The 26256-nt window shown below is 43.2% G+C and overlaps 1 protein-coding gene across 4 annotated transcripts in view; it reads left to right on the top strand.

Moving 5' to 3' along the window:
- LOC119172789 (protein turtle) overlaps positions 1 to 26256 on the top strand; it is a 353955-nt gene that overhangs the window by 261372 nt on the left and 66327 nt on the right. For all 4 annotated transcript variants that reach the window (XM_075893304.1, XM_075893302.1, XM_075893303.1 and 1 more), the window contains exons 5-6: positions 11917 to 12237; positions 21853 to 22143. In XM_075893304.1, the coding sequence (XP_075749419.1) occupies positions 11917 to 12237; positions 21853 to 22143 (612 nt within the window). The remainder of the gene's footprint in view (positions 1 to 11916; positions 12238 to 21852; positions 22144 to 26256) is intronic.

The raw sequence follows: 26256 nt of genomic DNA, 5'->3' as shown, positions 1-26256 counted from the left end.
ACGCCTGGATGTAGCAAAAGCCTTCTGATTACAGCAAACAAATCTGGCGATTCTCTTCGTCCAAGCTGCTATCTTCGAGGATCACGAGGCTGTCTGCGAGATTCTGTAATGACAGCATTGACATTTCCTGCGCCATCTTTAGCCGCCACCTTATTGACATGGCGCGTGAGGCTTCGTGGATGTGAACTCGCCACACATGCTCAAAAACACCACTAACAAAGCATGCACATGCACGAAGTAATACGCGCCCGGTGAGGCGATGGCTCCTTCCGAAATGTGCGCTCGCACTCTTCATGTGGTTCACCTGCCTGCACCCATGTGATTGGCCGGCTTGTGTCATGTGATCCGTCCTCCCAATGTCACAATCATCTGATCGCGCCACGCCCTCACTTCGAAGTCAGAGTGGTTGGGAGCGCTCTAGGTCAGAGGCTTCGGAAGAACCTACCGAAGGTAGCCCGACCACTCGCATTCTACCAACCAAACGGGCAGCCACTTTTCAGAGTGTTCTAGAGTGCTTGGAGACGCCCAACCAAATAAGCAAAAAGACTTCGTTTAAATTCATGGTAGATATAAGGATGTACCATGATTTATAATATGAATAGCACCGTGCCGGGGCTCAACGCAACTCCGTTCTGGTACCTCTGGCACTCAAAATCTGTTGGCAAATATTGCTAATAAAATAAAGATCAATAAATTTTGAACCCTACCTTTCAGTAAAATTACAGCGCGTAATGTGAAACACCATAATGTAACTATGCAGATTTGTTTTGACCTGCGGAGATTCTTTTGTAGGTAGCCAAAAAACGGTAGATCCCGCTTTGCATTCCTCGACTGTAATTCGACCGCAGCTGACCATACCGAACTTCTTACCTCGTGCAAATAAGCAATTAGTCATAGCCTAACACCTCGTGCGAATAAGTACATTGTCATAGCCTATCTAGAACCCTGACTGGTGTTCGAGTTCAGTATTTGTTATATCAGCTTTACTGAAGTTTGTTAACGTGTGAAATAAAAACAACCCAAGAAAAAGTAGTGAACTAATACGAGACAACCAGATTTTTTTTAAACTGGACAATCAGCTTTCAATTTGCCTCATGCCGTAGTCTTGCCACATGCCATATCCTTGTATGGTACCGAAGAACTCAAGGCTGCGTAAGAAGTGCTTATGGCTAATTAGAATGTCTATATGAGTACGTGCATGTACTGGTGGCTAGTGCAAGCACAGACAATGCACTTGGCTCATGGCCATTATAACATGTTGGATATAGCCCCTCCCTGACATAATTATCAAACTGTGGTTCAACTTTACGAAATTTCCTGTTTACTTGTCCTTAGCACAAACACAACAAGCACAGATTATTCCGAGGAAGCTTGAACAGCCTGACAATACCCGTCTTGCTTTTTTTTTTTTGTCATCACGTATCTATGATATACCGTACTAAGACGCACACAAACTTGCAGAATGCAATGTAAAAAAAATATAGGCATATGAGGCAGTTCAAACGATCGAAACAATGCAACGAGAACAATTATTTCTTTTTTAGTGTGTCTTTTTGTTATGCAGTGACGCAATATCAAAGTAAAACTTGTTCGCAAAAACGTGAAGATTTCACACATTACACGAAAGCGACAAATCAATAACAACTGAAATCCGTTTGATAGCCCACTAACGTCTTTATTAGTGTTATGCATAATCCCCATTATTTTCCTCATAATCAAACCATAGTTTATACTCATTTCTCAAACGTCATTGCGAAGTTATAATTATTTTTTACCGCTCTTTCTGGTTCTAAATATAAGTAGTGGTTGTCATCTGCCGTTAACAACGATTATTACTGCATGCTTCAAAAGAGATGAATACTTCAATCGAAAACACAAAGTCGTAAACACACTATCTGTCCGCAGTTGCCACCTTGGGCAAGCGGTATGGTGAAATTCGCGGGGCTTAAAAGTTAACCGCTATAAAAAATGAATATTCTAGGAACCAAAAACATACTCTATTTCTTTTGCTGTATACACGGATAAGGCATTAACGAAAAGAAGACATGCAATAACCTGACCAAAAAGCGGTGAAAAGAACGTTATGAAACTGATTTCCTTGCTGTGGCAGAATCTTTTCTTTTTCTGTGTCTAAGTCAAAACAAAACGAGGTATACAGTGCCAGTGGAAGAACTCTCGCATTTAAGTTGCGAAGAGCGCACTTCTTGGTGTCTAGGTGGAACATAATGGTCCCTAAAGCAGTAGGATGGAAGGAGTTAGACATAAATATAGGTACATCTGATAAAAAAAAAAGAAAACGTACAGTGTAAGCAAAAAGCTGAGAAATAGTTTTGATACTCTTTCCGGACCGAAAGATGATCTCCTCTTATAGGACTGCATCAAAAAGCAAGTAAAGAAGCTGAAGAAGTACACGAAATAAAAGAAGTCTTGGAAGTACCGCAAGAAAGAAGGTAGGCATGAAGGAGCACTACCTCGCCTTTTTCGAAATGTGAAGAAGTATACCCTTACACGTAACGCTCGCCACACACGCCCATAAGCGGTCCCGCTATGTTTCCCGCGGGAGCATTAAAAGGAGAGGACGTCGAAAGGCCACTAGTGACGGTGAAAACCGGAAAGAAAAAAAAAGAGGTCACGTGAAAGTTGAGAGTTCGCTAAAGTGAAATCTATACCCGTGGCCTCCTTTTTACCAGTTCCGCCTAATCTTTTAAGGCATCTGTTGAAAGGGTCCTCCTTTATCAGCAACACGCGAACGCCTACACTGAGGCTTTAGAATATTGATTTCAAAGTTACTGCGGGAAAATTTTTTCTTTCACTTTCACTCTTTCATGTTGCTAGGCTGGCTTCAGTTTCTTTCCCGGCGTGTGGCTAAAGATTGCCTGCGGGACGACCGGGGCCCTAAACGATGTTTTGTAATCCTCTTTCGACATGGTTCAATATTCAACTACTTAATCCTTGATTATACGCGTTCTTCTTTATTCAAGGTGAGGAACCTGCAATATATCGGGATTTCGCACTAAACACTAATAGCACAGCCCCAATACTTCGATGCGGTACTACTTGCATTGCGACATTCGCCTAAATGTGAATATCATGTAAATGTAAACGTGAATTCAACACATTTGTGAAAAACATTTTTGAAGTTAAGCAACCTTAACCTCGCAATAACGATAAAAAAATTTTTAATTGAGCTCCTCAACGATTATTTTTTTTATTTTTCATTATTTTTAAGGGTTGCTCAGATGAGCTTCAAGTTATCCGTACGAGATCATTTATACCATTGCTGCAAGAACCAATGACAGTCTAACAAAAAGCTAATTTGTCATACACTCTAGACAAGCAGGTGGTATTCTTCCTCTGATACTTGATTTACGCGAAGAAAAAAAAATGGATAACAGCACTAATTAGGCAACCTTCCTGCACGGCTCGACTCACGTACGCGCTATAATCGCTAAATTGATAGCAATTTTGTTACTGAGTATACAGGCAATCGTTGGCGACTTTGGGATGACTGGCCAACCTGCAGCTACAGTCTATAACAAATGCCGGCATCACTAGTTTTTATGGCAAGCAACTACGAAATGCCTGCCCAGCTTTCTAGGACCAGTTTGCTTTTGTAAGACATCTGTAAAGCTGGCTTCTTTTAACTGACTTGTTTTCTGAATTCTGCGTGTATAATTACGGTGTCTTCATGGTTTTTTATATCACTATCATTTTATATCGCTACAGATGTAAATATAAAGTAAGCTGTAATTACATTCCGGCTGTCTTCCCGGTATTTTCATTGTGCTCCTCTGTGGTTATTATCTGTATATATCCGACTTACAATTCAATTCAACCAAGTGATTTTTTGAAATCAAACTAAAACTTATAGAAAAGTGGTGCAGAGATATCACGGTCGGAACAACAAAATAAAGGTAGAGCCAGATATAATTGACAAGTGAACACGGCACACGCAAACGACCTCCGATAAATCGAAATTGCGCTCAACCTGCTAATGAGGCCTGCCCTCATTACACCCATCATTAGCCACGCGAAAGCAGACACTTCGAAGTCGTTTGTGCAAGGTGATCACGTGAACAGCAAAATCTATCTCGCTTCCTGTTGAAGAATAGGGCGGCAAAAATACCTTCGCATTACCATACGTTTTCTCCAAAGTTCTCCTTTCTTCTTGCTACTTTTTTTAGACGAAGATTCCTCGGCACCCTGTCTAACTTAGTTTTCGCGAAGAAAATGAGCCTTCGCAGTCAAGCTTTAATGAGCTCTGGAAATCGGAAGGCGACGGAACGCTCAGATGAGCTTCAAGTTATCCGTACGAGATCGTTTATACCATTGCTGCAAGAACCAATGACCTCACTACTCTTAGTATGTTTCTTCTATTCAGCAAATTATTTATCGCGTACACGCCTGTTTCTTTGACCCGTCAAATGTTACAGCTCTTGAACCCCGTTTTATCTACGATGTCTCAAGTGACGACCTTGTGGTGAAGGAGGAAGATCTCACGAAGAAAAAGTACGGTTCAGTGCTTTATGGCTATTAGTGAGCTCAGTGCATTGTGAGGCTGTAAACACAATATATTGGGTATAATCTATCAGCTAAAAAATTGCATATCCTAAATTCTACTGCTTGTTCGCCGAATTCAACTTTCAATTTTTAAAATGAATGCTGCGCGATGAAACGTCTCGTCAAACAGGCATCGATAATTGTTTTGACGTTTGATTTCTTTGATTAACACGAAAAAATCAAATTAGACTTATGAGGCATGCCGAACAATAAACAATCAAGAGTTTTGATCCCACCTCCCCGCGTGCTTCGTCTTTAAGGCGCCACTGAGCCTGAGAATTGCCTTTCTCATCTACCTAACTACGGCTGTCACATCCCGTAATTTAACCCATGTCCTCAGGCTTCGGAGCTTTACATCATAGCCGCTAAGTTACACTGGCACGTCACGTTTAGCATCTTTTGTTTTGTACCGTGAAGCCTTCAGTACCTGCTTTCGCTGAAGCTTTGACTTGCGCTTGAGTGATTTCTTATATACGGCTTGTTTATTCAGCCTGACGAATAAGTAAACTTTGTAACTAGAGCATTTCGATTTTAGGATTGATCAATGAAGAGCAACGCACCGTTTATCTCCGGAAAGGTGTCCAGCCCTTACTTCTGGCGACGTTGTATGCGATCGCTCTTCGCAAAGTATCTCAATAAACAAGAATGAGAGAGAGAGAAAAAAGTAAAAAATCAAGGTGCCAGGAATGCAGGAGAATCTAATTAATTGCCGGGGCCCTCCTTCGCGCAAGTGCTACGGGAGCCAGGAACGGCAGGCAATGAAACAAACGATGGACATTTGGATAAAAGCGTCCGTACGTGGGACGACACGACCCCTACAGCGACGTTCGCTTCTTTTCGCTCTTCTAAGACGCAAAACGAATAGCACCGCTGCCACACTACCATTACTCAGCCGCACCGCAGCAACAGCAACAACAGGAGCCCAGAACCCTGCGGAGGGTTGAAGGGGGGGGGGGGCACACCGCTCGCGTTGACAAGATACGAGGGTGTTTGGAAGCGAAGCGTACAGAGGAATCAGTATATACCGTTAGTGAAGAGGGTGGAAGGGAGGGCCCAATTCGCAGCGCGAACGGTTGTCGAATGTTACATCGCTATCTTCGCGACGTACGTGACGCGACCGTGGCCCAGCCAGACACATACTTCATGGTGGTGCCTTTCTTTCTTTCTTCATACACCCATGGTCCCTACCTACAACGCAAACCCTTCCACCGTTGCACCACTACCTCGCACCCCCCGCTCCGTCTACAAAACCGCTCGCACCTACCGTTCGCTCCAGAAGAGTTCGCCGCCGTTGGCATGTGCAGCTGGGCATCGCAAGCGTGTGTGTGCTCTCGGTCAACAAGAAAGGAGCGGCCACTTGCGAGGGGCCCCGGCGTAACGGCGAAGTAATTGAGCGCCGTTTCTGTAACGAGGCACGCGGTGCTTAAGCAGCCGGACCACGCTGTCATGCGCACAACGGCAAGACAACAAGATAAATGCTGGAGAAGAACAAAGGCTAAATGGCTAACGTCGAAGATGGTAGTTCTTTTTCTGGGTATTGCGGCGTTAAATACAGCTTCCTTCGCCCCCATGTGCTCTGCTGACCAGAAAACCAAACAATGGCGCGCGCGTGCTCAGCGTATCGAGAATCGCCCTGACGTGTCTAGACTGGACAACACAGGCCCCTACGCCTGGACCAACGTTCCGCGTGCTTATTTTATTTTATTCTGTTTTTCATATACCTCTTTGTCTTTAGCCGACTTCAAGGCACAGTTAGCTGCTGTTAGCGTCTCCAAGAACAAGAACCTCTGTCATTATTTCTTTATGTATATGATGATTCTTATACCACAACTGAGCCCGTTTCGTTGCCAGGCTACGAGAGAACAAAAAAATGTATAAGAACACATGCAGCGGCGTCACGCGAACACGGACTGAGCTTCCTAAATAGTTTGTTCTTGGTGCTTCTGAAAATGTGATTTTCTTTACTACTAGATGGTTGCGGCAACTTGAGGATTTCATTAAAAAAGCCTTGATCTGTTGGTTAGCCGCTGTGCGTCCTTAAAATTGCCGCAAGTTCAAGTCTGCTCAACAAAATAAGCAATGCTACTACGGGGCACCACCTAACTGTTTCCCTCTTTTTTGTTCCAACATTCTTTTCTTTTCCCGGTAATGCGAAAGGGTACAAGGACACTATCATTCTCACCGTCGCTTGAAACGACGGTGCCGCGACGCTGTTGTGTCAGCTGTTGGACGTAGTATCTGTTCTTCTTCAACTCATTAATTTGAACTTCTGACTCATTCCGCATAGTTCAGAGTGGCACCTTTGATTTTTAAGAAAACTTTTTGGTAAAACTAATAAAATCACGTTTCTCTATAGTGCACTTTTTTGTCAAGCAAGTCAAGTGACCTTGTCTAGAGTACTTTGTGGCAACAAACTTCAGTGTCCAACTGTCTATAAGCGACACTACTTTAATGTTTTCGTTCACCTGAAGTGATCGTGTTTTAACGCGGTAGCGTTAAAGAGCTCGTTCTGCGGAAATTCCAGTGTTGGAATCGGTTTCGGCATCGTCAGGTTGTAAGTTAGAAACCATCATCTAGTCCGTGATCCAAAAAAAAAATATGCAAATAAATTAAATAAAAACTTCAGTGTGAATGGCATCGAACTCTGGACGTCTCCATGGCAACAAGGCGTTCTACCACAGAGCCACGGTACTGATTTAGACGATTTCGGAAAGCGAAAATCAGTGTAGTAGAAGAGGCATCCTTATCACATGTAATATTACGTGTCAGAAGCGTGGAATCACGCCAGGTGTCAATACATGTGAACTTCGCATTGAGTGAGTGTTTTAAAGGGGCACCTATTGCAAAGTGCTCCTAAACAATTATACTTCAACTGCGAAAGCACAAACCAAATCGGCAGCTGCGAAAGTTTTCGCGTTGCCTCACGGACGTGTAGTGAGTCCTTCACTGTTCGCAAGGGAAAGAATAAATGTGTGCTGAGCACTTAACAACTGCACTTTTAGTAGATGCTCTAAAACTCACCTACTTTAAGGCACAGTCATTCATTGCACACAGTCATTCATTTTTTTATGGTACGGTTAAGTGATGAGCCGAGAACCAGAACGAAGCTAGCGATTGAAAAGGCCATGGTCACAGTGCCCAGTTACGCTATCGAGTTTTACTTTTGAAGGCCATGATAAATTATTTTCCAACGTACCTATCGTATTCGAATATCTTTATCTCGCATCCCTGCAAACTCATACAACGCAAAGACCACGGGTTGGATGCTGACCGTGGCGGTAACATTTCGATGTATTTGAAATGGTAGAAGCCCGTGTACTGTATGATGTCAGTGCATCAACTGGTGTTCTTTAGAACAACAGATAGTGGAAATTTCCAGAGCCCTCCACTAAGGCGTCTCACGTAATTATATCTTCGTTTTGGGCCGTAGAACCCAAATTATTATTATTATTATTATTATTATTATTATTATTAATATTATTATTATTATTATTATTATTATTATTATTATTATTATTATTATTATTATTATTATTATTATTATTATTATTATTATTATTATTATTATTATTATTATTATTATTATTATTATTATTATTATTATTATTATTATTATTATTATTATTATTATTACGAACACATGCAGGCTATCAAACATTAAAGGAAAGTTTAGACTGTTTGGTCTCAAGTACGAAGACCAGACATAAGACAAGAATGCGCACCGTTGGTGGATACTCTTCAATAAGTTTGCCACCTGAGGTTTCTTACTCCCCATTATTGCACACCCATAGGAATGGGCCCACCATGACAAGGAATCCAACCCACTCCCTCTAGCTTGGATGAGCAGAACCTTAGTCGCTAAGCTTTCATGCAAGTTTGCTAAGCAGCCAAGTACAACCGAGCCCCATGACTTTAAAGAAATATAAGTAGAAAGCTATAGCTTAGCGTCAGCGTGATCGCGTGGTTCAAGTAACTAGCGTTACTGTGGCGCGATCCTTAGTTGTGTTCGTCAAAAAAATCAGTTGGTATTCGTAACGCATGTAGCAGCACCGATCTTCTTCTGCCTCTCCGCTACAAGCTAACAGGATAGCGTTTACATTCCCAAGCTGTGACGGTGGCGTCACCTACCGCATGGTGAACGCTTTAAAAAAAGTGAAAAGACTAAAAAAACTACCGCCTGCATCTCTGCATACGTCAAAATTACTACAGTTTTTTGTAACAGTAAAAGGAAAAAAATATATATATGAACCATGCACAAAAGTAAAACTTTTTATCTTGCAGATTTGTTTACAGCAATCCTCTAGTAGGCCCCCTGACATTCAGATTGAGAAGCTATCTGAAAAACCACGCTTTGTTCAGTCGTCGTAATATTCGGTCGTCGAAGCTACCTGAAGACAGTCGAAGCCATTTTACTCGATCGTTTGCAACGAGAGTACATATGTCCACATCAACGCTAAATTCAATCCGAAGCGGACGCTCGAAACCGCTGCCATGTTTTACGTACACTGCGTTTAACACGCAAACACCATAATGCTATATCTGAACATTACTCTGCGTACGGTGAATACTAGTGTCGTTTAGTGCACCTAGCCCACTCTTCCGGTAAGTCTGCTACACTATATAACTGACTGCAGAAGAACAAAGCAGAGAGAGATGCTATAACTGTCTAGTGTAATGCCTATGCAGCATGACTTTCGGGCGTAGTGAGACAAGAAAAATAAGAATGATAAAATAATGCAGCAGTGTTAACCGGGGAAGTTTCGGGTTGGCAAGTCTACACTGTCGAAATAAATGGGATGTAAATAGCAAGAGCAGCAGGTGCAAGTGTCTTTTCAAGTAAGCTCATCGACAAACTCACGGGGTCCCTTAATGCATCCGCCTGAGCGTACTGTAAGGCGAAAGCCATACTCTTCTCAAGTCGATGTAATCCACATGCACATTGCAATACTGATTATTAGAGGCCGGTTGGCAGGCATTAAAAAACGATGTTTTAGGCGCCGAAAATAGTAGGGCGAAACACTATTTTAGGCCCCCAAAATCGTTAATATAAGCACAATAAATTTAAAGCAAAAATTTTGAAGAAGCACGTGTGGGATGTGTGTCTACGATAGGAAAGCAAACATAAATATTTTATTTTATGATAGTACAAAGGCGCAAATGGTCTAGCTTGGCCATTCCATTTTTTCCCGCAGTGTTTGCAGAATACGGTCATTTTTTTTTTTTAGTCCATCAGGGTGAGTTAAGTGTCCACCTTCGAATAAACAGGCTCCTACTTTTGTAAATAAACAAGGAGAAGGGTAACACTGAAGCAAAAAGCCAGAGCACTGATAGGCTAGAGGGATCTTTTTTTTTTCCTCGTATTAGCTTGGCCTTACCACTCAGCGTCAATTTCTTTTCTGTCTGTGGGCATCTTGAAGGGCCCTTCACCACGTGTGAGAATTGCAAGCAGACAAGAGGAATGCATGTACTGGGCGCTCACGATCTCGTCTGCCAAGATTTGCAATACTACATGCCCCGGTAAGAAGTTACATGTCAGACTGAACTCCGCTTGACCATCTCACAGGCACGCTCCCCAACATCGTGGATGTGACTTATACAACAAGCAATGGCTCTCCGTACGTCAAATTAGTATGCGACACTGCGAGAATTAGTCGGGGTGTCGTGTGTAATTTGTGCACTCTGTTGCTTGAATGGAACTATGAAGGTTGACAGAGATATTAAGACGTATACTAACGCAATCTATGTGCGTTATTTCTTAAAGCTGCGTACCGAGCGAGACTGCAACGCTAAGCTGCCTTCATTTCATTTGCATTGGTGTTCTCGCCGTCCTCGCATCTTGCTGGTGCCAGCGCTGACAATTCATGGCGCGTTTTTGGTGCATCGTCTCTTAGATAAATTCCAGGGGTGCGGCGCTATGTATCGTGAGGATACATGATCCATGCCAGCCTCTCAAAACGTGCGCGCAAAAGGGTACTCATCCCACAGAAAGAGGCAGTACAATGCAGACAACGTGGAAACGACGCAACATAGCTTGCGTGCGTGGCATGGCACGGACATGTAATGCAAATGTAATCTTGCGTGCGCATGGCGCGTTGGTGCGTCTGTATCATGTGATCTTCCGGCTCCGAGTTGCTCCGATACCGAAGCAGGCAGCAAACTAATTTGGCTTGCGACGTTTACACCGAGCGAGTGACAAAGGTGTCAATATAATCTCCTCGCATCATGCTTCCGCAGCTTGTAATGAAGTTATTAAAAATTCTTGCGGTGCGAAGCTTTTGATTGAGCACTCAACAATCTGCAGTGTATAAGCGAAATTTCTCGTGTGACCTACTGACGCACCGTTTAAGAAGTAAATGGCAAGCTAAACAAAAACCCGCGAACATCCTTCGTCTTTTTTATTATCTACATTCCACTTTCCCCTTATGGCACTGCACGATTTCGCATTCGTTCTTGATCGTTCTGCGGCTGCATAGAAGCATCACCTGTTTCCTATACGCATGCGAGCAGATGCTGGGGAGATGGTAAGCAGACGATGCGACATGGACGAATACATGTGTGAAGGGTAATCAACCTTCCTATTGGCTAAAATGTCTTGTCGCCTTGAAAGTGCTGAAAGCAACTTATTAGTTGGAGTATATGTTGCATTCTTAGAGTTGTGAAAGCTCAATTTTCCCTGACAACATCAGTATTGGTCTCCAACTGTACTCGAAAGCAAAATTTGAGGTTAAATAGTGTTCATATAGGCACCGATTTTGAAAACAGGCATTTATAGGCACTTAAAGAAATTTAGGTACAAACGTCTAAAATAGGCATTTATAGGCGCTATAAAGACACTATAGAAGCTTTTCTTCAACTCCAATCCATGCTCATATATCTAAGTGGCACAATAGAAACGCAAGAAACGAAATAGGCATTCGCCTATAAGCCCCTACGAAAGCACGTCGCTGCACCCAACGTCATTCTGCACTGTCTCCAGAATATGAGGCATTGCAAGCTTTCCGCATTCTGCACTTCACATGATTTTTCATCGCGGCCATAATAGGCCTACCTTTCACCAAGCGGTAATGTCATGAGATGCCGCCACAATATGTACGTCATATGTAAATAATGTTATTTGACTTCATAGGGATGTCATTATGACTTCACTTGGTAAGGTGAAAAATGCCGCCGGCCAAAATTTTGTGTGTGTGTGTTTCATGGGGCATATAAGTCTTCCAGCTTAATAAGTTCCGTAAACAAATAGTTTCGTTGTTTTCTTCAATTTAAAAAAAACCTTCCCTTTGGCATAGTGCAGCGCACAATGTTGCTTTGCACCAGTGTTTAAGGCGCGCACTGCCCTTATGCGTGTTTTCACAGTGAAGCCACTGGACGTCACAATTCAGCCTCCCGAGCGTCCCCTGTCGGCCAACAAGGAGGTAGAGCTCGTGTGCTCGTCCAGTGGCTCGCGGCCTCCAGCCACGCTCACTTGGTGGAAGGGCGGCCAGCAGGTCCGCTCCGCGAGGGACTCCGAGGACACCGCTGGTGGCGCCGGAGGAGGAGGGGGTCTCAGCGCCAGCACCTCGGTCTTGCTGTTCACGCCAACGGTGGACGACAACAACCGCATCCTGTCGTGCCGAGCCGAGAACAAGGCCATACCCGGAAGCGCGCTCGAGGAAGGCTGGAAGCTCGAAGTCTACTGTGAGTATTGCCCAGCTGTCGCCTGGTGCCCTTATTATCCAATGAACCTCGGCTTGTTCTTCGCTCGACCGAGTTGACGCCAGCACCACCATCCGACTAAAACTGACATCGTGATTATAAAACGTTGCTGTCTATTATTGTTCATACACACTGGCCAGTTTGGCATAAAGGCGGCGCTGTCGTCGAATCTCTTTAGCGAGAAAGGAGCGCCGAATAAGGGGACGCTCTGAAATATGGTAGAGGCAGTACAAATCATGTGCTAGTAGTCCAAAAAACAAAGAGGCATTTACAAGAAAAGTTCGGAAGCATGTTACACTCTGTAACGTTGAGCTAAAATCCTTTGGCAGGTTTGCTGATGCATAAGTTATGCAATATGGGGACTAGACGCTGATTGATATGTGGAGTTTAACGTTCCAGCAGCACCATATAATTATGAGAGACGCCGTAGTGGACGGCTCCGGAAATTTTTACCACCTTGGGTTCTTTAACGTGCGTTCAAGTCTGAGTAAACGGGCCTACAAGGGACACTAGACGTCTTACATGACAAAATTACCCGCAGTGTGAGACACGTGTTGAGTTACTTTGGTGCTGCCAGTAGATTTTGTTCCATCTTCAACTAGACATCGTCGCTTGACGTCATTGCCTGACACATTAGTGGCGTATGTCTCAGGGGTTTTGGTACCGCCTTACGCGACTGCCGTCCTTCGCTCATGTCGATGCCAAAGGAGACACTTAAGGATTTTTCTTTGAAAGCAGATAATACTGAGAGAGAGGAAGAGAGATAAAAGAAAAGCAGGAAGGCTAATCAGAGGAAAACTTCGGTTTTCTACCAATGCAAGACCGGGAAGGCAAAACCTCTTGCCTTTTGTAGGGCAGTCTTGTTTGTAATGCAATAGAGATTCAAGGAGAGGCACGGAAGTTACCCAAGTGCAAGACCGCTATCTCACCCTTCACTAGGGATAGGCTAGTCAGACGAAAAAAATGAGCGAAAAAGATAACTAATCAGGTACATAATTGAATGAGCGTATCAAGTGTACAGGTGGTCGTAGAGTACTCTGGACCTAAGCAAATTGGCAAGCCTTTGTTGCATTGTGTGTCATGGAATGTTTTTGAATGCCAGATTATCGAATCTATTCATAATGATAAGAAAATATATCAAAAGATATTGTTCACCAGTATTTCTTGCAAGTTATCATAAACGCTCCCCCAGTATGGGAGCCGCACTGTCTTGTTAGCAGTTATGTCTGCGGTCAGTGATTCTGTTATCTGCTGAATGTGATAACGTCAGAATGTGATTGAAATTTAGAATTGGCGTATGTATAGCATCGGTGTCGCACGGTCATTTTTGACCACGGTCGGGGCTGATACAAATTAAAATCAATACAGATCAAGTGCTGCTATGCAGGCAAATTTAATCACGATCAGGCCCTTCCGAGACCAAGACATTTGGGATTCTGCGTGTAATAACCCAGCACTCTGGTCACGATTTAACTGACGTCAGCACCCTACTTTATCTGGATTAGTTTTAGACGGAGTTGCAACAGCCATTGTTAACAACAATCAAGGAACCTGATCTAGGTCGACACTGACTGCGATCAAAAGTTTCATAACAGAACCATGCTGCAGTAATCCAAAGGATTTTAGAGCAAGAGTACAATAAAAAACGCCATGCCTGCGCTGAAAGCGAAGCAGTGGAAGCACAGTCACAGCGAAAGGTAGAAGAGCGGCTTTTCAGAGCCTTTTCTAAACACTCATTGGGTAACTGCTGCAAGCACACTTGCTGGGCACTAGGGCTATAATAATGATAATAATTTCTGGGTAGTAGGCCGGCATTTCCTATGCCATCCTTCGTCCTTTTTCTGAGAAGCGTGGTATCCACTTAACGCTTGCAAGAAATTTTGTGCCAATTTTTCTTTCAGCGGTTGACGACGATGAGGAATTATGCCTGAAGTGTGTATGCGCCACAGTTAATAGGTGACCAAGAACAAGCTTTTGTTGTGGGTTGGAGCATTTGACGACACACTCGTGACGCGATTCGCATTGTGTGACGACTGGATGTGCTTTTGTTGCTCTAAAACGCTTTATTACTCATATTAACGCGATTCTTTTCCCGACATCAAGTCCGCCTAAAGCAACTTTGCGAACAAGTCCCAACACCAGCGTCGCTCAGCGGTTCTGTTGTGTTTTGTTTCAACTGTTTTGCTGTGGAGAGGTTGAGGTGCCTATTGCCTCGGCTACTCCATATCACGAAGTTCTGCAGCGAAAAATAAAATAATAATACAGAACGGTACCCAATAATTAACAATACGGAAAAGAAAAAAACATAATAGCACACTGAAACCAGTTCAAATATCATGCCAATAGACAGTTTTCTTCACGCAATTCACACAGTCATAAACTACTTACACGCACACCTTACTAATCTAATGTCAGTATATACATGACCACATTTTACATATTACACATAAAATACTGGACTGCCACGCAGCGGACCCGGGTTCGAGTCCCACTGTGCCATTAGTGCTAAGTTTTTTTTTTTCTAGTGGTTACGGACACCGGCGGCGGTAGCAGCGGCGGCGGCGGACACTTCGCCGTACGTGACACGAATTTTGGAGTTATGATCTCTCAACAGCTTTCGCTGTAAAAAGGGTTTTTTGAAAAAAAAAAAAAACCTTATCACCCCCTAACGTAATTTCGCCTTAACTTCGCAATACATGACCATGGCAATCTCTCTCTCTCTCTTTCTTTCTCTCTCTCTGATTCTTCTCTACAAACCCTGGAATTATATTGAGAGCACAGCTGAAACACATCTTCAAGGCCTTAATGATTAAAATCACGATCAATCCTTTCCGTGCCCTAAATAACCCCGGTATTGGAGGGGGAAAATGAAGTTAAGGACTACAACAGCGCGCAGAAGTAGGCAAGAGATGCGCGCTTCCGTCTTGCTACATTAAACCCTTTTGTAGAGCATAGAAATAGAGACACCCGACAGTGATGGAAGAGTGCGAGGCTGCTATGCAAATGACAATTCGTTTACAATGTGAGCATATACACATTTCTGGCAATGTCCTTGCGGATGCAAGAAGCTTACGCGCGAGCGCTGCTACAAATTCATTTATAGGCATGCCACCTTTATGCGCACAAACACACATATACACACTGTGTGTGCGTGTGCGTGCGCACGTGTGTGTGGGGGGGGGGGGTGTTGGAGAGAGAGAGACAGACAGACAGAAAAGTTAAATATTTCATAGGCCAGCTGGCTGTTTCATGTTGTGGATATAGGCATAAAGCGAACAAAACATAATACGAGTACACAGAGACACTAAGTAGTTTCTTTGGCAGTGCGTACTTGTTGATCTTGTTGATGTACTGGTTTCTATCGTGTGGCACGAGATGCGTTTTCACATCGCAGGCATTTACAATTCGTTTGGTTCGAGGACGGGTTTAAAGTTATGCTTGTCTTGGCCGGAGGCCAGCATTGTTGTGATGTTCGCTTGGCGTGTCACGGCTTTGTGGTTAGTGTAAACACGCATACGGGTAAACTCAGAATATATAGGAGAATACGGTGAGGCCTCGGAAAACAGCTAACGAAAAAGAAATGTTCTGCACTTGGGGCACTGCACTCCGCTCACGTTTTCCCTCTGGCACTCGGAGAGCAAGTTGTGCTGCCGCGTACCAACCCATCGTGCCACGAAGAGATGGCATGCCGCGTTTCTTTGCTTTTTTCCTCGTCGATCTTGGAATCTGTACGCCACGCGCATTCTTCGTCGTTGTTACCGCTGCCTTCGCAAAAGAAACAAATGGCTTCGAGACGTCCGTCTCACAGCATCCGGATACGAGAACAACGACCATAACATTTGGACTTACTGGCGTCTTAAACTTGGTGAAAAGCCTCTTTTTTTAATTTCTTTTTTATTCATTTCCTACTTTCTTACTTGCAGGACATGTGGAGACGGTGAGAGATAAGTCAGTTCTCGGACACGTATTCACTGAAACACGTATTATTTATATCGCGACATCAAAACAACGTCACACACGTTGCGATGAACTACGTTGTAGTGCACGTAACAGAAGACAAGAGGGAACGCGAACAACTACATACCTACAAGCCTAGTGTGAGCTTGTGACTGTTTTTTTTTTTTTTTGCTGCCTGTCGCGCTTTGGTGGGTGCTATTTAACAAATGCCTACGCTTCTATAACCAACAAACTACACCGTGCAACTTTGATGCATAAACTTTGTTTTCTTGGTTTGGTTTGTTTGTCAGCTTAGAAAGCTCTAAAGCATTTCAATATCAAATTCTGGCATCTCATCGTCGATTGACTCGCTATTTCTTTCGTAGACATCGAAAACCTAAATATGACAAGATGGAGGAAAATGAGAGGACAGTTGCAAGAAAAAAGAAAAAGGAAGAGCAAGAAATAAAATGACCATGTCACCACGTTTATAAGCCGTGCTCATGTGCGAGATGACATTCGAACTGCGAAAGTTTGAAAATATTGAGCGTACAATAAATCAAGAGCGGGATCACGACGAAAATTACGCTGAACTTAAGTAAAACACACCGAAGCAGCTTACTGCTGACCCTAAGAAGGGTGCGTAAATCACCCTAAATTGTTAATAACTTTTTTTTCTAAGCACAGCAGGGTAGAAGACATCGTGTTGTACCCTTACGAATCTCAACTTCCATCACAAATGGAAAAGACATTTCATGTCTTTCGAAGGTAGCAAAGTTAAACGCGATCACTTTGCAAAAGTTACGAAAAACACGTATTATACACGTGTGTTTCGTAACCTAGGCAGGCTTTTTTTTCCTACCTAGTCTAGGCTCCAAGGTATTTTTTCTCTTACCTTTCTGTGTTTAGGAAAGTTTTAATCATTTAAGAGGCTATACGCACTATTCTCAGGGTCAGCAGTTAGCCGCTTCGGTGTGTTTTACTTAAGCATCAGCGCTTATTCGTGCGCAGAGCACACGGAACATGCAAATATGCAGATACAAGCATACATGCGCTAAAACGACAAAAGCACAAATATTCAGCAAACTTTTTTTCATTTGATATTCATACGCAACAAAATTTAATAGGTTAAATTAACGTTTCTGCTTAGTTAACGGTGAATGCGAAATCGTGAAAAGTCAGTTCTCTTATAGTTCCTTGCGGGGCTGCTGTTTGTACAGCACCTCATAGTCCGTGAATCTAATGAACTAAACTACGCCACACAGGAGGCCTACCACATACTAAAGCTCGTTAGGCGTTGAAACTAGGCCCAACGAAAATCGCCTACTTCATGAAAAGACCGGTGAAAGGCTACAGGACTGGGTAATGCCGAACTTGTTAATTGCGTGCAAAATTGCGAGCTAAATAGAAAGTGAAAATAATCGAGTTACACAGATGTGCGGAAGTATTGTGTGAATATCGAAGAAACAGGTTTAGGCAGGAAAATACAATGCATTTTAAATAGTATCACGTGTCAGTAACACGTCAAGCGTAAACAGTGTTGGCTGAGATGAAGTTAGAAAAAAAACAAATAAGTAAACGACTTTCTTTCATCAGCAAGCAGCTCTGGAAACGAAAGTGAGGCTACCCTCCACATAATGGCGAAAGAAAATTAACGTTTGCGTTCTAGCTTCTTTTTCGTAATACAATAATAATATTGAACAACGAACACAAACCATCTCAGCTAGTGCCGAAACATAGTTCGAAACTAAATCGAATAACGGTACAGTTTGCGCTACTGAACAAACCAACTTTACTACGGTTATCAGTATGTGTCATCATTGTAAGAACGCGTTCCTATAAAACAAACTGATCAGTTTCTACGTTTTTACTGTTTCATTTTTAGACGGCACACCGCAGTTTCTTAAAATAAACATGGATCTTGCGAGAGCTCACAATCCCAACACCAGTGCTTGTGCGGCAATTGTGAACCACCGCTATAGGTCAATTACGTGCCAGAGATTTGCTTGGGCTAATCCGGTAATCTGGAAGGGAACAGGATTATCCTCATGCCGCAGGAAACGAGCACTATCAACAGCTGTGTTCACATGAAAACGCGTTCGTGAAGGCCCATTCTAAACCCCTCTGTTTACCCTTTGGTTTCAAATGGCGACCTACGAGGTTCCTTCGTGAATAGGTTATCATTTCGGTTTGTCGCATAATCCTCAAGAGTGACGGCTTCATTTTTATTAAGCCATGTGGTCTTGTTTGTGCCTCCGTGGTGGTCGTTTACACTTACGCAGCCTTTGAGAAAATATTTGCCCTGCAATGGCTCGCATTTCGCGGAGTACACTGGAGCGCCTGCTTCGCTCGTTGTACAGATAGGTACGAGTGCTCACGGTCCTGGCGAGTTCACTCTTTTGAGTAAACACTGGTGGTGAAATCGGTAGATCGGTATTTACACGGAGATGATTCGAAGAATTGGAGATGTATGCACACAGAGCTGAGCTGTAGAGTTAGCCGCATCTCTAAACGATGAAAGAAAAGAAACACTACCTCTTTTATACACCAGCGACAGAAATATATTAAATTAAATTGGCCTAACCTACCCAGAGAAAAAAATATTGACAGAGAGCAAACCAAATTGTAAAATTGAAAACTAAATTTATTCGTACGATCCCAGAAATGCATATACACTACTCGAACCAATAACAACCGGTAATAACTGTGTAACCGGTAATAACTGTGCTAAAACAGCGATTCGCTAAGTATGAGTTATGACTCATGGTTGGACAAGTGAAAAGTTTTTCGAGCGAAGTTAAGATTTTCAGTAAGTTTGATTTTCGCAAGTACGGCGTTCTAAATTATTCCACCAGATAATTCCAAAAATGGTTCGTCGTACACATCTCTGCAATTAGGAAGAATAATGTTTGTGTTAATCACCTGCCTATTGTATCTAAGTGGGAAGCACAACGTGTTTGCGGTTGTAAGAAGTTTCTTGCTGCGTATATAATTAGCCATACGAAGGATCTTATAAGCTTTTGAGGCCGTAAAAGCAAGCAACGCGAGAATTGTTTCAGGTATGTACTATATCAGGGCGATGAACAAAGAAAAATGGTAATACCTGTACTTTGTTAATTTCTTAAAGCATGGTTCCGCAACTACGCTAACTGCATTAATTAATCAGATTTTATGCTTTAGACCCTCCTTTTTAAACCAATATCCTAGAAGATAATGATATAAATAACTACTTAGTGCACCAGGAAAATATTACCGAGAGGAAAAAGCTTCTTGTTTTTTCTTGCAATCAGTTGATTTTGTTCTTTCCAGTACTATTAGAAGTGTAAGGTTCATTTAAAGTGCAACTAAAGAAGTTTAAGTTATTGAACAGTATTCCCACAATTTCATTTTCAGCACAATATCTCGTTAAAGAATTCCGCGAAACATGTTTGGGGGCCTCATCTAAATCTCGAAATTTGATTGTAGTTTGACTGCAATTTGATTTTTATATATTTATTAACTCCCGTTAAGAAGAAATCAATACTGTTATTGTTGACGATAGATCAAATTCTATCGCACAATTACTTTCTTCAACTTATACTACTCCTCTATTTTACATAATGAACGTTCATCACCATTCCCCCGTATAGTGATGTCCTTAAGATATTCGGTTGCATTTATGAAGTAAATGTTTTATTCTGGATGCTGTTCTTTGCACTGGCTGTAATTTTATTTCCATCTTTCCAACAAATAGACTTCCAACAAATACAATACTATTTGTCGGGGTTTTACGCGCATAAAAAGCGATATGGTTAAAAGGGATGCTCGCAGAGAAGGGCTCCAAACGTTTGGATCAACTGGACTTTACCTTCCATGAAAATCTAAGCACACGGACCTCAAACCTTGTCGCCTTCGTTGGTATTTGATGCCGTGCCCTTCGCGTCAGCAATGGTGTATCATGACCACTTTAGAACACCTGGGCGGTGTCATCGGCGGATACCGGGGCCAGCAGAAAGTAAAAAAGAAAGCGGTTGCTGTCACTTGTTATCGCACTCACTCTGTTTGGCTGCTGAGTGCTTAGACGTCTCTCATTAGAAAAGCATGAACGCCAAACGTACTGCCGAGTGTGACAGAAAGTTATCTCGTGAACATCGACCGAGAACTGTGACAAGGTCATGCTCAAGAATACCTTGTCTTAGGAAGTGTGGTATCATGCAAGCTTTACGCAATGTTCTGGCTGTTCCTAAAGCTATGGTCACTCCAGTCTGAGGAAGCTGTTTCAACGAGGTGGCGCCAAGCGCCTTGTTTGTCACATCTTTGAATCAATTTTGTACTCGACCGTGGAAAGCAGAGTCAGCGAAGAATACGCTGAACGAAGAATTAAAAAGAATGAAAAAACCCGCAAAAAAAATAAAGGGTGTAGATTTTATCATAGAGGTGATTGCTATAGCATGAAACAGCCAACGAAGCAGGTAAAAACGCGCAATCTCAATTTTCACAGTTCCAAAACATGCGGCTTGGCCCCTGGGACGTTAGGCAGGTCGACGCTCACGCGATAACCTACATATCGAGCGCAAATGTGCCTAAGTCAAACGTGTGCTATCTATGATAGAAGTGCAGGCAGTGCCATTTTACTTTTCTTTTAGCACAGTAACTATTTTTTTCACCTAAGAAGATATAGCGAAGTCATAGACGTCTGTCATTGTCTCACTTCTGTTGGTATAAGCACTGTTACACTTTGAGAAAACAACAGTAATCAGGACTCAAATTCAACTCGCTTTTCTTCCGTGAGCGCTGTCATCTGCAGGCTGGTAGCTTCTGCTAAAATGTCCCACCTCGAAATTGGCGATAACTTTCTCTAACAAACAATTACAGTTGAATAAGCTGTTTCGAATTCCGGCCTAGATTCCCAAGCAACAACCACAGCCGTGAAAGTGATAGTCGTACAACCGAACTTTGATACTGAATTACAGTAATAAAAATAAAACTGGGCCTGTATCTGAATGTTTCACTGCAAATGTCGTCGAATGACGATAGTCTTGCGTCTGGAGAGTCTGAACAAGTTTATTTGATGTTGTGTGCGAGAAAAATGGTGATTTATACTCTAGAGGCGCTGCGCTAGAGGGTCTCGATTCGTGCAGCGAAGGCGAACGAGTGAATAGGGGCACGTTAGACACAAGCGCTATCTGGCAGTTATCTTCGAAAACAAAGGAAGGCGTGCACGCGCCTGTCTTGGAGGCTATAAGATGTAAAACGCAAAGCGACGGGCAGGTGCCACCACCGTGTCGTCTTAGCAAAGCGTTGAAAACATTTGCCTTTTTGTGCATAGTGTTGCATTGTCAGCGCATCATGATAAATGCTACGGTCTTTAAATTTACTTATGTATGCTTTCTCTAGTATAAAGCCACATGTAGAAAATATTGACCTGTCGTCATGGTGCCTCAGGTATGCGCAATAATTGCTTTTTAATTGACAATCTCACAAGTATGAATGCTGAAACTTGAACAATATTGGTGGGCGCTGCGGAAGGGGTTGGCCGTTTGGAGTATCGCTTGGTGCTGTTTGAGGTATCGTTACGATGGACAAACAGACAAGTGTACAGATACACAGACCAAATTTTTTGCGTCAAAGTCTTTAAAACGGAGCCTTCTCGTTCCAAACCTCTTTTCCGTCTGTCCACAGATACGCCGATGGTGACGCTCCAGTTGAGCGGTAAGCTGAAGGACTCCGAGATCCAGGAAGGCCGGGAAGTATACCTGGACTGCAAGATCGTGGCCAATCCGTACACGACGGACATCACCTGGCTGTTCGAGGGTCGCGAGCTCTCCGCCAACGCTTCGGCGGGCGTCATAGTCAGCACCCAAACGCTCGTGCTTCAACGTGTGCAAAGGGCTCAGCGGGGGAGGTACGCCTGCGCCGCCACCAATAAGGAAGGACGTGGTGTCAGCAACGACCTCTACTTGCGGGTCAAATGTGAGTTTTTTCACTCATTTTCGTTGCTTTATTCCCTTGTGTTACTCTAACACTGCAAGGTGTTGGCAGGTACTCTATATAAGCGGTTCAAACAGTTGCGAAACCACGAGTATTGTTTTATGGGCGAAGCACCTCAAGATCTCACAATGACCGTCCGACCGCCATAGTCTAGAATTGATGCACCGCTTGTGCGTGCGAATGAACTGAAACATCTCTGAATAACAAAACGGCTATGAAAAGTCTGTAACCCAGAAAAAACAAAACAAAAAGCCACAATACCGCAAAAATGCTGACACTCGACTACCCATCAATCAAAGCATATTACAGAACGAAACGTTAACGAGAATAAATAAAGGCTCTTTGCCAGAGCGAAATAGAAGGCCATAATCTATGATCCAATGCATACTGCTTCGTTCCGTCATCAGTAGTCAATTAGTATATGTGCGTGGAGTGTTGAAAAGACACTAGAAACAGTTTTTTTCTCTAAATTTCTTGTTCGCGATACCAAAAATACCAAGCGTGGAGTGAAAATACAAAGCTACGAAACGCGAGAAAACAAAGCGTGGGTGCCGGGGCCACGATAGCTTTTGCGCACATGTGACCAAGACGTCGCAGATTTGGATGGCATCTAGTAGGTCTTGACGTAGTTCATAACTGGTAAAAGTACAAATGCATTGTTTTCCGAGATATCGAGACACTTGGCACACCAAGTTTCAAAACTGTTCTTTCTGTCAATGTGGCCAACATACAAAAAAAAACTCTTGAATCCCATACGCTTTGAAAAGCAAGCGTTTTGCACTGTTTTTTTTTTCATATATTAAGCCTACTGTAGTAGAACAACAACTCGGGAGTTTTTGGAGAACAATTCATCAGTCAATGCTAATTTATTGTTTTGCTTTCTAGTTACTTTAAATTTAATTACCTCATAGTTATATTAAAAGATAGCCATAATTAGAAAGTATGAGGAGACCGATCGGCCGGACGATAGTTAAGAGGCGCACAGTCAAATTATGGGTCGATTTAAAGTATTTACTCACATATTGAGCATTCTGCTTATAAAGTTGTGTTGTAGACTATACAAAATTTCCACCTTATTTCTTAAAAAAAACAATAAAACCAGTGGCTACGTGTCTGGATGTGCTTGAAACTGCTAACAGCATAGCTTAATTGGATCTTCATCTGAACTATTGACATGGAGAATACTTAAGCTTCTCTTTTAAGAGTGGGAATCGATTTCGTTATCAGGCCCTGTTCACGCCACCTTCTCTTTCGTTTGCTATCCATCGATTTTGGAGGAACACCTCAGCTAAGCTGTGAGGGAGGGAATGACGGTCACTGTGGATGGACCGTTCTAAATTTTCCTGGGGGCCTACTGCAACTACTGTTGCGAAGTGCTTCTTAGTGTATAATTTATAATCTTCTAGACTTAGTTAAGTACCAAGTGCGCGTCCCTTGCGCATTCCTATGCCGCTGCAAACTTTAAATATTATCTGGCGGACCACATTAACGGGCAGCTCTTTGTGGGCGGCGCCGTGCTTGGTGCAATCCTACGCCTTTAGCACGCAGTACTAGGTCTGGTGACGAGACTGTCCCACATGGCGCCTTCATGTGATTTCTTCCCAAAGCAGTTACAAGCACTGTTGTAGCTCTGTGTATGTATGTATGTCTGTATGTCTGTCTATATGTATTTTTGTGTGTGTAGAAAAAGTGGTTGACGATTTAGAGTACTTGGTACTCTACTATGGGAGCTCCCGCAAAGATCGCAGGAGTTATCTGACATAACGATAACCTATGGCCCGAACAGCCCCTAACCATACTCTAAACGGTCAATTCCCATTCGTAGCGCCCTCCAAAATTCCTGAAGTTTCAGCGTTCATACTTGTGCGATTGTCAATTAAAAAGTAATTACTGTGCATATCTGAGGCACTAAAATAACGCGTCAATATTCTGTATGTGTGTCTTTATACTAGGGAAGGCATACATAAGTAAATCTAAGGACCGCAGCGTTCATCACGTTGCGCTGAGCATGCAACGCTTGCATTAAAAGGCAAGTGTTTCCAGCACTTTGATAAGACGACATGGTGGTGGAACCTGCCCGTTGCTTCGCGTTCTACACCTTATCGCCTCCGAGACAGGCACGCACGCCTTTCTTCGTTTTCGAAAATAGTTGCCAGATGGCACTCGCGTCTAACGTGACTCCATGTGCTCATTCGCCTTCGCTGCACGGATCGAGACACTCTAACGCAGCACCTTCAGAATAAAATTCACCGGTTTTCTCGCACAGTACATCAAATAAACCTTTTGTTCACTCTCTACAGACGCAAGACTCGTCTTTCAATGACATTTGCCGTGAAACATGCAGATACGGGGCCAATTTTTCGTTACGCAGTGTGATAGCATGCGAGGTACTGATAGATTTTCAGGTTTCTCTTCTTCGAAACGTAGCAGAACGCTTGTCCTGTTGTCTTTTCCTCGTTCATGTGTGGTAGCGCTATGCCACATTTCGATGAATATAATCAACTATACCAAAACGCCACGCTGACAAACTTAGAACCATTTTTTACAAACCATTACTGAAACCTGGGTCAGAGTACGTGCGCTTTAACGTCGTCGTTTATGCATCTTCTCATTAAGTTTTTTTTGACCTGCCTTTGTATAGATAGGCTATCCATCACTACACGGCAACGTCATTGACTGGATTGTGCCGGGAGAAAGCGTGAATGACGAAATAATGCGAACAATTGAAGTCTGAAAAATTTTGACGCCAAAGTTCTCGAACAAGTGTTGATTTCCATTTGAAATGTTCGCTTCATGGACGCAGTCACAGTATCTTTATAGTAATATTCACAACGTCCTCTTCAGTTTTCTTTTTTAGTGTTGTCCACCCATGCACAGCACTTTGCGAAAAGCCAAAAAAGTAAAACGTGCGTTAGCTTTCCTCCGAAAGAGCGTGATTATTTATGAGCGCCGGTTTTGTTTGCGGTCGCAGAAAGAGAACTTCTCAAGAAGCCTTCCGCACAACATTGTCATCGTTCTTTGTTCAGTAAAGTGCAGCCGGGAACAAAAGAAGTGTCAGGCCAATATATGCGTCACCGACAATATTGTCGCGTCAAAAGCAGTGTCAACAGGGTCTTCTCGTTTTCTTTTTATCTTCTCTTTTTTTTTTGTCACGTGGCGATTCTGCTCCATTGCAACCACACGAGCAACCCTTCCGCTCGGGCGCGGTCATACACGCCGCATGAATGCATATCCCGCCTCGCCCCCATCTCGGGTCCCCGCTCCAACATCCGCCGTGATGAAGGACTCACTGCCAGGCTCAAAGTCTCGCGCGGCGCAGTTTATTGAAAGCGCTCTTGGGGCTTTGCGAGCCGTCTCGGCGAGCCAGCAGTCATCCAGCCGGCTCGCTTTGTATGCATGCGCTGGGAGCAAGCACTCCCAAGGGCGAAAGCACTTCCAGCAGCAGCACTAGTGGACGCTAGTTGCTGTCAGAGGCAGTCGAAGTTACGTTAAAGCCCGCCTCAACCCTGGCAAACGAACAAAACAGACAGGCTCCCATAGCGACGGTTCTTCACCACGGGCGTCCAATGACGAGGACTTGCGCCACGTACAGTACATATATATATCGGCGAACTGATCCGGGGAAAGCAAAGAGAGAGAGACAGAGAAACCCGGTCCACCATTTGCCGCATCATTTTTCAAGAGATTTGCCATTCAAATTTCCTGTCTTTGTTTTTGAGAGCACGTCCCAGTGGCTGTCTTGCATCTTCATTTTCATTTCGTGTTAGCTTGATCTTTATTTTTTTTTTCGTTCCTCCTTTAGACTCTAATTTGCGCGCGCATTGTTTTACTACAACTTTTTGTCTTCTGGATTTGTTTCGTGTTGTCTCGGGATGCCGCCAAGCCTAATGCCGATGGGCCCCGATGGTTTTTGTATTGTTATTTCTCACTGATTGTTTGACCACGCACTCCAGCAAAGTACCTTCTGTACTGTGGCTGAAGCGTTGTGCGCTTTCTCTCTGTAGTTACACTAGCGGCCTTGTTCCACAACGCGAAAACGAGCTGTGGCAATGCGGCGTTTTTGTATAACAAGAAATAAAAAAAGAATGAAAAGCT

This window comes from Rhipicephalus microplus, chromosome 4, assembly GCF_043290135.1.
Source record: "Rhipicephalus microplus isolate Deutch F79 chromosome 4, USDA_Rmic, whole genome shotgun sequence".
NCBI classification, from domain to species: domain Eukaryota; kingdom Metazoa; phylum Arthropoda; class Arachnida; order Ixodida; family Ixodidae; genus Rhipicephalus; species Rhipicephalus microplus.
The sequence above is the reverse complement of the archived record's forward strand: the minus strand, read 5'-3'. Positions and strand labels throughout refer to the sequence as shown.